The 13,983-nt window shown below is 44.5% G+C and overlaps 2 protein-coding genes across 4 annotated transcripts in view; one reads left to right on the forward strand and one right to left on the reverse strand.

Annotated features, from left to right (window-relative positions):
* The first annotated feature begins 3,595 nt into the window (after positions 1–3,595).
* Positions 3,596–13,983, forward strand: part of tacc1 (transforming, acidic coiled-coil containing protein 1) — a 34,878-nt gene continuing 24,490 nt past the window's right edge. The window contains exon 1 of the mRNA XM_036151285.1: positions 3,596–3,707. Within this exon, the coding sequence (XP_036007178.1) occupies positions 3,631–3,707 (77 nt within the window). The 5' untranslated portion in view covers positions 3,596–3,630. The remainder of the gene's footprint in view (positions 3,708–13,983) is intronic.
* aggf1 (angiogenic factor with G patch and FHA domains 1) lies at positions 3,948–12,944 on the reverse strand. Of its 3 annotated transcripts, none has more exons than XM_012870714.3 (16): positions 12,841–12,944; positions 12,703–12,755; positions 12,370–12,572; positions 10,292–10,391; positions 9,990–10,201; positions 9,745–9,876; positions 9,433–9,633; positions 7,278–7,713; positions 6,988–7,096; positions 6,019–6,070; positions 5,827–5,928; positions 5,580–5,745; positions 5,382–5,464; positions 5,162–5,289; positions 4,842–4,941; positions 3,948–4,589 (listed from the first exon to the last, which is right to left on the reverse strand). In XM_012870714.3, exons 3-16 carry the CDS (start codon positions 12,562–12,564, stop codon positions 4,347–4,349), a joined length of 2,259 nt encoding a protein of 752 aa, XP_012726168.2. In that variant the 5' UTR covers positions 12,565–12,572; positions 12,703–12,755; positions 12,841–12,944; the 3' UTR covers positions 3,948–4,346. The 3 variants fall into 3 exon arrangements, with proteins under 3 accessions (XP_012726168.2, XP_036007180.1, XP_036007179.1); XM_036151287.1 differs by lacking the exon at positions 7,278–7,713 and adding an exon at positions 9,176–9,240 and having other exon boundaries at positions 6,988–7,098; XM_036151286.1 differs by lacking the exon at positions 7,278–7,713 and adding an exon at positions 9,171–9,240.

Consider the following 13,983-nt stretch of genomic DNA (forward strand, 5'->3'; position numbering starts at 1 on the left):
CACTTCTGGTCTCACGCCTCTGGATGGGCTCACATGCGGGGCCTGAGACGGCCCTGACAGGGCGCTGCCGATGACGGCGGAGACGGTCACGGTCTGGATGAGATGGACTCCAAGTGTGGTGAATGGACATTTTCTGCCTCTCGATCAGGAGCTCGTCGTGGTGCTTGGCTCTTTTCGGGCCAACGCGGTCTCTTGTTTCCTCCTGATCTGGAAGCCACATTTCGCAATTTCCTGGCTGCAGAAATATTGCACGGAAAATGACTTCCTTTATTAACTTTGGAAGCCCCCGATCACTCACTCGGCTCACTTATGTCTATTTTATAACGGGCACAAGCGTTCACGCTCCTTGAATTTACCCAGATTTTGTCGTTTCACAGCGACAAATCACAACTGAGATTAAATCTAGTGGATCATTCGCTCCAAAAAGGTCAACAACGCATTGTCTGGGTTCCCCTCAGCTTCCTTGCCCCCCCCCCCCCCCGAGGAAGAAAAGCCTCCCCACAGCATGATGCTGCAACCACCATGTTTTACATTAGGGATGGTGCATTCAGGGGGATGGGAAGTGGTAGTTAATTTTGCATTTAGGCCAAAATGTTCTGTTTTGGCTTCCTCTGACCTGAGCTCATGTTTGCTGCGCTCCCTACAGGACATCTGGTGAACTGCAAGCAGGCGTTTTTTTTTTTTTTTGTTCCGCTCTCACACCTGAGCCGTGGATCTCTGCAGCACCTCCATAGACCACAGGGCCTCTAGGCCGCCTGTCTAATTAATGCTCTCGGTAATCTGTCAGTGTAGAAGGGCCATGGCTCTATGAGACATGATGTTTTCTACCCTAAGCCTGCTTCAGATGTCTGGACCATTCCTCCCTGACCGCTCTGCTGGTTCCTCAGTCTTCATGACGCCGTTTGCTCACTGGTGTTTCTGTAACAAACCTCTGGGGCCTTTCTTAGAACACATGGAGTTATAAAAAGTATAATTTGCCTTCAGGTGGACTCCATTTTGGACCAGTGTAGGGGTATTGGGAGTAAAGCGAGGCTGGATATAAATTCCGCGTCAAACTTTTTAGATCTTCATTTATTGATAAAAGCTGAAATAGTCACTTTCCTTGGACTTTACTCTTATGCTTTGCCTCTGTGTTTTGTCTATCACAAAAAAACTCAGATTAAAAACATTAAAGTTCATGGATGCAGTTGGGACAACACATGGAAAAAAAAAAAAAACATACAGGATACGACCATGAAAACGGAACTGATGAACGAAGGCTGGATTGGGACAGAAACTTTTTTTTTCTTTTTCTTTTTTTTTGTGCTGTGAAGGTTCAGCCGAAGTCTGTCATGTAAACAGCTGTTGTGAGTGATTAACTGCGTGCAGCTTTATCCCCCTGAAACGTGTCCGAGCAGGTCGGAACGGGTGGAGAAAAGTGTCGGGGCTGTTTTGTATAAAAGAGCGTCAGCGAGAAGGAAAGGGAGAGGTGTGCCAGACGGCGGTGAGACCAGCGACGTTTGTCTGCTTCAGAGAGACGGTGGCACTGAGGAAGAGCCAGGAGGCGGAGTAATATGCGTTATTTATAGACCGTAATTTTATGAAACACTTATATTAAACACCTTGGAAATGCTGACAGAGATCTGTCATTAACTTTAGGGTGGAAACACACCCATAGCTGTATGTGAGCTAATCTGGGCCCAGGAAATGTAAATTCCCTCCCCTTTCATCTGGGTTATTCTATCTGATGTCAAAGATCAAGATCAGAAACACGATTCTGACTGTGAACAAATACCTGAAACACAATAGGCCAGCCCTGGCTGCGTTATCTGACGCTGGTTAAAAAATAAAAACCCCACAGTGGTTTTTCCTGCAACAGGGGACCTGCCGCCATCTTGACCAGGAGAGCTGCTGTAACTCGACTAAACCTTAATATCTTGATAAAGGCTTTATTACTATTATTGGCATGTTTTGCATGCAACACTATGGTTGCTCGACATAAAAACAGTATTTATTTTCTTTTGTTCGACTTTAACCCCATCGTGGTGGTCACCACTGGAGAAATGTATTCAAAAGCCACATTGTGGCATGGGTGCTTGGGTGTCGGACTGATTAAAAGTTTGAAACTAAATCTTCAAATCCATACAAATGGCAGCCAAATTTTTTGCTGAAAAATATTGGTACCTTCAAGTAAGAAAAAAAATAGCTTTTCCTTTTAGGGAGAAAAGCGATTTGTCGTCCATGAGGTGGACAACTTGCATCATTGGTTAGCTCACACTGTACGGGTTTTTAAAACACTGCAAGAAGTCACAGTTTTAGCAGTAAAAAAGCTTTCTAGCTAGTATTTTGTAAACAAGCTTTCTTTTTGCAGATTAGCTCGCTTTGACTTTCACAGTGGTTTATTTATTTAAGATTTAGGTGTAATAAAGGATAGCCATACAGGAAGGGCAGTGGAGCCACTATAAAAGTCAAATGAGATTGAAAGAAACTGGAGTTTCCTTGTTTCTATACTATTTCTATTCTATATATATATATATATATATAATATATATATATTATATATATATATATATATATATATATATATATATATATATATATATATAAATATAAAGGTGGTGATGTTTTTCAGCGCTTAAGGACAAAAGAAAGTAACATTTTAGATATCTGAAAGGTCAGAAGCCTCCAGCTTGTTCTGCTCTCCCTTTTATTCACAGCCATACATATTTTTTATTCAAATGTTTTCTATCACATAGCAGGAAGGACAAGTAGAGAGCCTTCATCACATTAAAGTTTTAGAAAATGGTCAAATACGTGGCCACTTCAGTTTTACAGCAATACATTCAGATTACATTATAGCTTTCATCGTACCGCTGATTTGTCACGTACGCGTCTCTGTGTCCAAACGCGTGTGGGTCAGCTGAAAAGCTCCCTGACAAGCACTTGTTTATACGATATGTCAGGGCCATCCCCGATGATGAATGGCGAATAACCCGGATAGCTGTGTGAAGCTTTAACTCGGATGACGACCCTTAGAAATTGCTTCATCTCCAACCCCCGGCAGCCGCCAGCACAGAGCGTGTTTGTGCCTGTCGGTGGCAGCTTTTTAAAAAGGAGCGCCGTCGCCTCGGGATTTCTCTGTGAGGATTAGGAAAAGCCAAAATATGCTGCGCTGAATGAATAAATAAATAAATAAATGTCAGGGAAAACTGTCTAAGAACTGAGATCGGGCAAAAGTAATAACTATCTGAAAGCCAGACCAAGTGGGCCTGACAGCATTCAGCGCTCCTTAAACCCTAAAATGAATAAAACCTCCTGTGCTGGCCTTGGTGCTCTTTTAAAAGTCAGGGACTGGGAAAGCCCATCCCACCTTATCTCGTGACTAATATCTTTTTATGGCTGCGGGGCTCTACTCTCGACAACAGGGCAGCACACAGCGCCGATCGCGCCCACTTTTACTCCACCGCAATATATCAAACCAAGCCAGGTTGTTAAGATGAGGGAGGAGACTTGCGAGGCTGCCAAGCGGAGGAGGGAGGGAGGGCCCACCTGTCAGCAGAGCAGGGAGCCGCTGTTCACCTGCGGGGCTGTCACACGGCAGCCGAGGGACGCCCGGGTCGCCCCGTCCCGTCCTCCGCTGAGCGATTCAAGATGGGCGGCGCGCAGAGCCAGGAACGGAGGAAGAGCAGCCGGCGAACGAGCTTCAGGAGCGTCGTGAAAAGCCTAACGTGAGTTCACCGGACGCTGCGATGCCGACTGTGCGGCCCGCTTTGTGCCGCCGGCCTCTGTCCGGGCGCGGATGCAAATGTTCCCACGGCCTCGTTAAAAAGGAGATAAGGCCACGCGCAGACAGGCTGTCAGACGTTTCCCTCTGTGGGCTTAGAAGAATGTAGACGTGAGGCTTTCTTTTTTTACCAGTCACACACAGATGTTATCTCAGGCCACACAAAAAAACAAAAACAGCTGAATGAGTCACATTTGTTGTTTTTTTTTAAAAAAGTTGTTTCTTATCACATGTTTAACATGAATGGGTGTTTTTCCATTAGATTCCTAGTCGTCTTGTTACAATAAGATCTCACTGTGAGAAATACAACTCGACTGTGTCAATATTTGCTTGAGGCGGCGAGTGTCCTGCAGCTCAGCCTTGAGCTCCTGTTCTCGGCTCGTCTGATGGAGCAAAAACAAAAAAAAAAAGCACAGCAACTAAAACGGCTTTATACTTACGGGGCTGAAAGCAAACACAGACAGTTTCCAGAACAGTTAGCTGGCACAGGGACTTTTCTCAAGCTTTAACACAGTGGCGGCTTCCTGGGAAGGGAGGACACTCCCTCCTCTGCTCCACAGAAAAATCAACAACGAGTTCAGCCTCAAGTCACTCCTAACTGCGGCTCCAAACTGGTTTGGCCGTCCTCCGCCTCCTCGGGTCGGACCCAGGCTTTGCTCTTCTGGGCTTTGGGCGCCGGCGGGTCGGGCTGGCAGGAGTCGGCGAACCGCTCGCGGGCCTTCTCCCAGTTCTTCTGCGACTTGGATCGGGCCGCAGAGGCGTCGTCCACGGACATGGCGCCGGCCGCTCCCAGGCCCGACTGGGACTTTCGGATTTTCAGCTCGATCTGTCAGAACAAGGACGACTCATTAATACAGGAAATGCCCCGATCGGTCTTTTTACGCCGGTATTGACCTGTTGTTTCTGACTTTTCTGTTTCTAAGAATTAAATAATATTTAAAAAATTAGAAAAAACACACAGCAGCTAGTAGCTCAAACAGCTGGATCTCTCGGCTGAGATGCAGAACCCATTTCTGGGCTGATTCCACTCTCTGGAGGACTGATCGGTGCATGCCTGATTAACGGAGGATTATCTTACCGGGTCTTTCATTCCCCTGCCCTCCTTTCCCAGTCCCTCTCCTTTTTTCCAGCCCATTTTTTCCAGCATCTTCCGGCCCTTGTTGACTTCACTGATCTCCCTTCAGAGGACAAAAAAAAGACAAAACAATATACATGAAAACTCCAGACTTCTCAGTCTCTTTCTCCTCATAAAAATACTATAACCTCTACCCTCGTCAGGCTTTACGTAAGGGATCCCGGCAGAAAGGAAGGAAGCCACGTTTCCTTTTGTTTTCTGTCTCCCTCCGTCTTCAGATTCTTCTATTTTCCTTTAAAGGGCCAGGTCAAATGAGAACTTACTTGTGTACAGAAGCCGGCGCGTCGTCTCGCTGGAAAACGCCTTCGCTGCCCACGGTCTGCCGGCGCGACTCTGCTCTGTCCTTATATTTGGGGTTCCTCAGGGCTTTGGTCTCGTCATACTCGATGCTCTATATCGGCAAAACAAAGACACGACCAAACATGTAAACATGTATACATTTATATCTTAACCCATAAGACAAACCTGTCGCTAAACGCTCACCTGCAGGCCGTATTTGGCCTTCATTTGCTTCAGCTCCTTCTGTCTCAGCAATTCTTTATCCTCTTTGCTGAGGCCAGGACCTTCTATAAAAAAAAAAAAAAAAAAAAAAAACACAGAGAGAAGCTTCAACTTTAGACTTTAAAAAAAAAAAAAAAGCTCCACGCTTTCGTCCCTTTTCCCGTGGAGGCGCTGTCTCACCGGTGCCCTCCTCCCTCCTGTGCTTGCTGATGTGAGCCATCACCTGTCCGGGCTCGCAGCCGTCGCAGGTGTCCGTACCCGAGTGGATGTGGAAGGACAGAACGGTCTCCCCCATCTTGACTTCATCGCCGTGCATGAGCGCGTGAGGCTCCGACTTGGTTTTGGGCTGTAAAGGGAAAACCCGTTGAGGACGCCGTAGTCGACTGGAGACTTTTGCCGTTTGCACACGGAGAGACGGCGTGCTGACCTGCAAGATGCGGTTCCCATTGATGACCGTCCCGTTCTGGCTTCCCTGGTCCACCAGCATGTAGCTCTGCTGCTCCTGGTCGAAATACACCTCCGCATGGAACTGGAGCCAAAAAGGGGGCAACACTTAGAAACGCTGCGTGAAACATCTGAACAATCTCCACCCCCCCGCTGAGAACCTAGAGATGTGTACCTTGCTGACTCCCATCTCTGGTATCCGAACCGCGTGGTCCATGTCCTTTTCTCTGCAAACAAACGCAGGATAGGCAGGTTCATTTCTGCTCACAGTAACACACGTCGCCGTATAATGTTTCAACCTTTGGTTAGTGGGACTCGTGCACTAAACGGTCTCTTGCTACAGGATTTAAAACATTTAACCTTTTCACATTTCCTTTTGTCAGACCCACAAATTTCAGTGAACTTAATTGTGAAGCTGGAACTTTTACCGTTGCAGGACCGAACAACCGCCGTTAGCGGTCACCTAGAAAGTTAATAAAGTCCGCTTGTACACAAACGCATCGAGATGAGCCCAAAGAACAATGGTGTTAGCCTAAATGTGATGGAAAGCCAACGCCGCAGATCACCCTGAACGCATCGTTTCCAGGGCGAAGCGTGGCGGTGGCAGCATCACGCTTTAGGGAGGCTTTAGCTGCAAAAAGGGAAGCTGGCAAATGGACGATGCATGGAGCCAAATTCAAGGCAGCGGTGGAAAAACAACTGTTAGAGGCTGTAAAAGATTTGAGACGGGGAAGGAGGTCCGCCTTCCAGCAGGACCACCGCTCTGAACGTGCAGCCAGAGCTACAATGGGACACTTTTTAGACCAAAGACCTGAAAACTGATGCCCCCGGATGCTGATCATCCGACCTGACGGAGCTTGAAGTATTTGTATCAGATTATCGTTCCATCTCCAGCCTAAAGCAGTTGAAACAGCAGCATAAGGTCCTAAAAAGTACCGAATACAAACGCCAAACACGTCCTGAGATTTTAATTGGCAGCAATGTTGAAAACCTTGGGTTTTCCTTTTCTACTCAGCACAATAATTCAGAACTTTGAGCTCGTTTAACACATAAAATCCCAATAAAGTACGTTGAACGTTGCGAGAGTTGTGTGAATATTTTGGCGAGGCTCGTGCGTAAACCGCTGAGAGGAAAGGGAACGAACCTGCCGAATGTGGCCGGAGAGTCGGCCGTGACGATGAACAGAGTTCCCACCTGCAGCACCGGGGACCTGACCACCGTCACGCGTACGCAGGGAGGCCAGATGTTGTTAACTGGAAGGAAGGAAGGAGGAAGATAAACCATCTGGGTTAGCAGCAGAGCAACAAGGAGTGACAGGGAGCATCAGAACAATCAGGCGACAGATTTTAGGAATAGATTTAATAACCTAGGTCTGAACCGGGCTCAGAGATCTGCGTCCCACACAAGACGAGCTCAGCTCTTATTCCCTCTCACCTTCCTGGCTCTGCGCTTCCATTTCCGACTCGGGACTTTCCCTGGAGTGTTTGGGGCTGGAACAGGACGAAGGAGAAGAGGGCGAGTCCACATCTTCTCTCTCAGACTCCGTGATCTCGCCCTCCTCCGGTTCGCTGTTGCCCTCGGACTCCTCGCTCCGAGTCGGGCTCCTCCTCTTCCTCTTCCTCTTCTTCTTCTCGTGCTTCTCCGATTTAGACTTTTTCCTCTTCTTCCTGGAGCTGCCCTTCTCCTCGTGGTGCGAGCCGTTCTTCAGCCGCTTCCTCCTCGGCGACGTTTTGTCCTTGTCTTTCCCACGCTTTGAAGAGTCTCTCTTGCTCTTGGCCGGGTCCGGGCTACGGGAGCGCCGGTGCAGCTTTCGGGATTCGGCCCGATCCGTCTCCTCCGCTTCCGGCTTTGCCTCGTCCGCTTTGTGCTCCTGCCACCAGACAGTCAGCGGTGAGATCACTGCGGCCGACGGCGGCGGGCCGGCTGGCTTTTTACTGCTGAGCCCCAAGTCTCAGTCGCAGAACGTTAATTCATGGGTCTCAGTCTTTAAAGCTCATTAAAATGTTGTCCAGATTCAGTCAGGAATTACAAACACTAACACAAAATGTTATTATGCATCAGTGTTTGTTTAGGGACGGTTAAAACACTGCTTGGACCATCTACACCCTAACATCATTCGTTCCCTGGGTCACTGCCACTATGACAGTAACAGAGCTGAGCTAATTGAAAAGAAACAAAGTTGCAGCCAAAGTAGCTGGTAAAGATAAGTGCTTAAAATAAACTCATTTTATAGCAATATTGTGATCACGCTGGAAAATAAGAAGAAGCCCCACAGTTAACTGAATATATTCATAAAGGGAGAAAACACACTTCAGTTTCATAATCATTGGCGCCCCTAAAAATCCCCATAAAATTAATTAAAATTAACCAAAGCCTTTATTTATTTATTCAACATTTTCTACAACAATGGCTTCTAATCCATAATCCATTACTTTCTTACGTTAAATATTACGTGGCCCATTTCTCTAAGCCCCAGACCCGTATGTAGAGCTGGGCGATAAAATCGATTTAATCGATTAATTCGAATTTACAATTCTTTAAGATTTCATTTTTGGAAAATCTGGATTTTATTTTGCTAATACACTAATTGGGTTTCCATGAAGAGAACAGCATGTGATGCTGAATATATGTTTAGGCAAATGTATTGTCAAAATATTGTTAAGTGGAAACTTTTTTTTACCATAATACGAGGTACTTCATTTACTTATTTACTTATTTTTTTTAACTTAGTTTGAAGTTCACACATGCAGTGAAGCCTGTTCTTAGCTCAACGTGTAATACCACTAGCAGCAAATGTTTTGTTATATTTTCATTGTTTATAATGGCACGGCTGCCATCTTGTTTTACAAGCATGTTTCACAGCTTGTTTTTAGTTGCACTTTGAATCCAGGTCAACTCGCTGACGAAATGCTTGACATAAAAGCAAGGTTTTAAAATTATTTCTTTAATTTCTTTTTATGAAACAAAAAGGAGGAGAAAATCGATTAATCGGATTTGGTATGATAAAATCTGAGATTTATTTTTTAATCCATATCGCCCAGCCCTGGAAAAATGTAAAAAAAAAAAAAAAAAAAAAAAAAGATAGGCCGCAGGGGTGTGAATAAATGTACCAGAGGTTATTATTACTTAACTGGGGATATTTTTCCTCATGCTTCAGACATCTACTCAAAACCTTCTAGGATTTTTCTCTGTTTTCCAGTGTGAGAACATACTACTGCAAATAAAGATCTATTCCCAGCATGTTTTGAAGCGTCCCTCCCAGGCTGTCACTGAACGTGTCTGTGTCGGTGCGTTTCGTTATTTTGCCGTGTAAAACTAAAGTTATACCTCTGCGGGAGGGAGTTTTCCAGTAAGAGCAAATCCTCATTTTAGCCAAAGAGTTAGTCACATCTTCAACCTAGGTCAGAAGAATAGTCTTTCAGTCAGCTATCCGGCAACAATACAAACACAATAAAATTTTTAATCAAGTTTTTTTAAAGACTGAGACCCAGAAAAGTCCAATTTAAGGGAGAGCACAACTTTTAAAAAGCCAGCCATCAGCCACCAAACACTCCCAACCCATGATGCACTGTGTCCCGTTGTTACATACCCCCTCGTCCTGGTGGGACGCCTTCTTGGCTCCTTTCTGGACCTTTCTCCACTTCTTGTCGGGAACCGGAGTCTCCTGGACAGGCTCGGTGGCGCTCTGCACGGCTGGCACCTCGATCCGGGAATGAAACTGATACCGTCCGCTTTCTGCGTCGTAGTAGTAGTATATGCCCGTGTTGGCATCGTAGTACAACTGACTGACCTACGGGTAAAAAGGGGGGGAAATTCAGAGGAGGTTCACAATAAAAACGATTAAATTAAATCTGCCACCGGTCGAAGGACTGAAGGAGCAGACTAAAGAAAGTCTACAAACCGAGTCGTAATAGAAGCCTGTGCTGTGATCGTAATACATCCCCGATGTCTCATCAAAGACAAAGCCGGTCTGTGTCATGGCTTCTTCAGCGGTGGCCCTCAGCATGTCGGCTATGGAGCCCGCATCGCCTCCCTGAAACAACGGCACGTGTAAATATAATCAGATCAACTCAGATTTGAGCTTTTAGCCTAATTAGACTGAAATGGGCCGGGTTTTCCAGCTGCGTCATTTGTACAGAAACACACCTCTACTGCAGCAGCTTCGCTGCCTCCTGCTGAAGAGGACACATCTGGGGCCGTCGCTTCATTGGCTGCCGCTGCCTCCGCCGACGTACTGTTATCAGTCTCATCCGTCGCCGCCGGCGCTGCTGCTGCTGCTGTCGGCGTGTCCAGAGTTTCCTGTGAATCTGCCGCCTCGACGTTCTGGCTGTAACCTCCATAGTAGTAATTGTAGTAATCTAAAGAAGAAAAATATACCTTGAGTATTATTTGTAACATTTGAACCAACTTCCGTGCCATCATCCAGTTGAGATGACGTGCATACGCACCGGTTTCTGTCCACACATGTTCTTCTGTCTGAGTTTCTTGGTTGACCCTGTCTTTGTCTTTCTTCTTTCGCTCATGGATCTCTGCACTGAGCTGGTCAACCTGAGGTGACACACAAAAAAAAAAAAGACTTTCATTCAATCAACCCAGGCAAACCAAATGATGCTGCTTCTTATTAAACTTAACTGTATTTCTTGTTAAAGTATTCCCACCTCCTGATCATTTCCAAACGTTGGCACGTTACAGAAACAGAAACCCAGGAATCTCACAAATAATAATTGAAATGTGCGCCACTGATGTGCAGCCGCCGGAGAACAGCGTCCCTACAGCGTGACGCTGCCACCGCCATGTTTTATCGTGGACGGTGTGCTTAGGGCACAGAGGTCCTAATCTTTCTGCATATGGGCCCAAATAGTCAAGTCAAAAGTACTGGAGGGCCAAAATATGAATGATAAAAGTTAAAAAAAACAAATAAATAAATAAATAAAAAAAACATTTGTGATATGTTTTTTTTAACCTGCTCTACAAAATATTATAATTTTAATTAAACAAAATAGTGCTCTGTAGGAAATGCACGCGTAGATCACTGTAGATCCAAAGCTAAGAACAGGTTTTGCTCATTTGCTTCATTAAAAGATGGTCACCCAGTTTGCAAATGATTCAGGCTCAGTTGAAAAAACAAAAACAAAACTGGATTCTTTTCAGTCTCACAATCTAAGAACAGGATTTTGGGTCACTGTTCCTTTTGAAAACACTTGCTGTATTTAGCTAATTTTAATCAATTAATTCAAAACAGATTTTAAAGCACAAAAGTCTGCATTTCAGTTAAAGCCCTTGGAGACACGCTGTCCTGTTTACCATGAAATTAGAGAGAATTAAATGAAAACGAAATTTGTGGTTATCAAAAGATGAATACATTTCCAATTGTAAGATCTCAACCTGTCTGTCATTCATTTTGCCCTAATTAAAAATAAAAAGTTTACATCTGCATCAGCCATAGGTAGACCAAATCTGAAACCAAATATATATATATATATATATATATATATATATATATATATATATATATATATATATATTGATTGATAGTTGTATATCGATGTAAGAAAAAAAAAATTCAATAGGGTGTTTTCACTGACGTCACTGGCCAACTTCCGGTCCGCCATATTGGGTGGCACACTTCCTTATCTCTAGTTGTCTTACACGTATTATCGTATTGCGAATGGATAAGTACGCCAGCACGCTAGAGCGACCAGATAAGGACGTATATCTGAGGAAATGTTCCGTGATCGACCATATGGACCCGTATGCCCTCCACGGTGCCTTGTTTAGCCGTAATCCAGATGATTGGCCAAATGTAGAGCACGGCGACATAGTGCATTACCTGGTGTTCGGTGAAAACCCTCTGCACACTCTTGAGGAAATGAGAGCTTACAAGGGTCTAGAGGCTCACAACCAGTTCACATCTGGTTATGTACATCAAGGAAATCGCCATCATACGTGGACGGGTGAGTTTTAATAAGATGGTAAAAATGTAAACAATCCGACGCAAATGTGTTGCAAATGTAATGAACTGTAACTGTAAATGAACAGTTTTCCTCCATTTTGCGTTCTAGCCTATCATGTAGGTTAATACTACAGTCCTTACAGCCTCCCAACCAATCACAAACGCAGACCCAGGAACGCTCCGCCCCCTTCATAGAGCTCAGACAGCACGCGTTCTTTTTCATTTTTTAAAAACTTGCCGTTTTGGTAAAAAGTCGGTTGAATAAATGGTTGAGTTTGAATCTAAAAAAAAAAATAATAAGTCGCTAAGCAACAGCATATAATGAGCAGGGCTTCACTTAAAATATATGTTTTGAATTTGTGGATCGATGTCGATCAATATGATTTCTATTTTATCAATATGCTTTTTTTCTATATCGTCCAGCCTAAAAAAAATCTATATTAAAAACAATGTTCCTCCACTTCACAAAGTCTGCATCACTTTGTGTTGGTCTATCACATAAAATCCGCTCAAGTTTATGGTTGTGAAAAAGGTTCAAGGGGTGTAAATACTTATTTTTTAAAAAGGACTGACCTGCTTCCGCAGGTCCTCGTTGTAGCCCTCGGTGCTCCGCTGCAGCCTCTCGGACTGGCTCAGCTGCTTCTCCAGCTTGCTCAGCTCGGATCGGCACTCCTGCAGCTCCTGCTTCAGGGACTCGACCCGGAGCCGCAGCTCGGCCACCTCGCAGCCCGGCCCTTCCTCTCCTCTCCCTTCCCCCTCCTCCTCCATTTGAACCGCTGGAAGCACAAACAGCCAAAGCTTCAGTCCGAATCACGCATTCTCCACCAAGGTTACACGCGAGACACAACCCGAGGTCCAAGCGCTGATCGGTCGGAACAGTTCCCGGACTCCATGTTTCTTTCCTACCGTTTGCTTTGTTTCCGTCGAGCGGGAGGCGAGTTCCTCCTCAGCGCGGCGACCTGAAAGTTGAACATAGACATCTTGTAACTTCCGTGCGTGTCGGACACAGCCCAGTACATGTTTTGAGGACAAGTAGACAGTTACAGTTGTGGTAGCTGATATGTTTACAGTCCACCCTGCTCGCTACCGCCATTTACTCGCGGCGGAAGTGACTCAAGAGCTCCGGCGCCCGTCGGGGAAAAGGTTGTCGCCCCCTAGCGACGACCGCGGCGAAGCTCTGCATCGATGACGTGTTGATTTTTTTAATATATTTATATATATATATATATATATATATATATATATATATATATATATATATATATATATATTTATTATTATTATTATTATTTAAAAAAATGCAATAAAAAATACCTACCACTATAATCAATGAGAGAAGGAGAAATCAAAACAAATGAATCCTCTTTACAAAGAGAGAAACACATTTCAACATATATGAAAACATTGCATTAACAAAACATTCTTAAAATTATGTACAGAGGGGGGGAAAAGAAATTTAAAAAAGATACATGAGACCTTAAAAAATCCATCTGATAGATTACATTTTAAACTGTCCCATTTTCAAAGTATTTGTAGTCCCTAAGAGGTCAGAATATGTCCTGGCAAAGTCGTTTATTGTTTTGAATTGTCTTGCAATGATCTTGAAGGAGTCCATGAAACACCTACCAACAGTCCAATGATTTGTTCACATAAAGTTAAAGATTCCCACAGATGCATATGGACTGCCTGGTGATTGAGAGGGGTTTTACTGAGGAAATGCTAATGAGTGCTCGGTTGTCCTTGTTGTCCTTGTGGTTTCTTTAATCCAAAAAGTCTTGTCCAGTCTGCCTCCTTATGTCCACATAGAAGCTCTCGATGGTGTCTCTATTCCTTTCCCAGAAGAGGGTGCAGCCAGGAAAACAGGGGAACAGACAAACTGAGCAATCTCTGCCATATTTTTCTTTGTATATTTGGTCCTGGATGACGGCCATAAAACTCCTCCTTTGCCTTAATAAGAAAAATAGACATAGTTTGTCTGTTGATTATTGAACGTAACTTGTATATTTGACCATATTTGGTGAAATGCTTTATTGGGAAACATTTGCAGCCATTCATTATGTGAGGTTGGTTCCTGTACAGTTTAAAGAAGTTAAAAAGTCTTCTTTTTTTTTAATTGTTGTTGCGTATTTGATCTTAACCAGGTCTCAAATAGATTTTAGGAAAATCTGATCAAAATGGACAACACAT

This window comes from Fundulus heteroclitus, chromosome 20 (assembly GCF_011125445.2).
Source record: "Fundulus heteroclitus isolate FHET01 chromosome 20, MU-UCD_Fhet_4.1, whole genome shotgun sequence".
In the NCBI taxonomy this organism is placed as follows: domain Eukaryota; kingdom Metazoa; phylum Chordata; class Actinopteri; order Cyprinodontiformes; family Fundulidae; genus Fundulus; species Fundulus heteroclitus.

Bases quoted from the DNA above. Each gene is read 5' to 3' on its own strand.
- aggf1 (XM_012870714.3), bottom strand. From the start codon at position 12,564: ATGGAGGAGGAGGGGGAAGGGAGAGGAGAGGAAGGGCCGGGCTGCGAG. The intron at 5,929-6,018 runs GTACACATCTCT...TTTTGGCTCCAG, and splicing joins CAGAGATGGGAGTCAGCAAG to TTCCATGCGGAGGTGTATTT. The intron at 5,465-5,579 runs GTGAGACAGCGC...TTTTTTTTATAG, and splicing joins CAGGAGGGAGGAGGGCACCG to AAGGTCCTGGCCTCAGCAAA.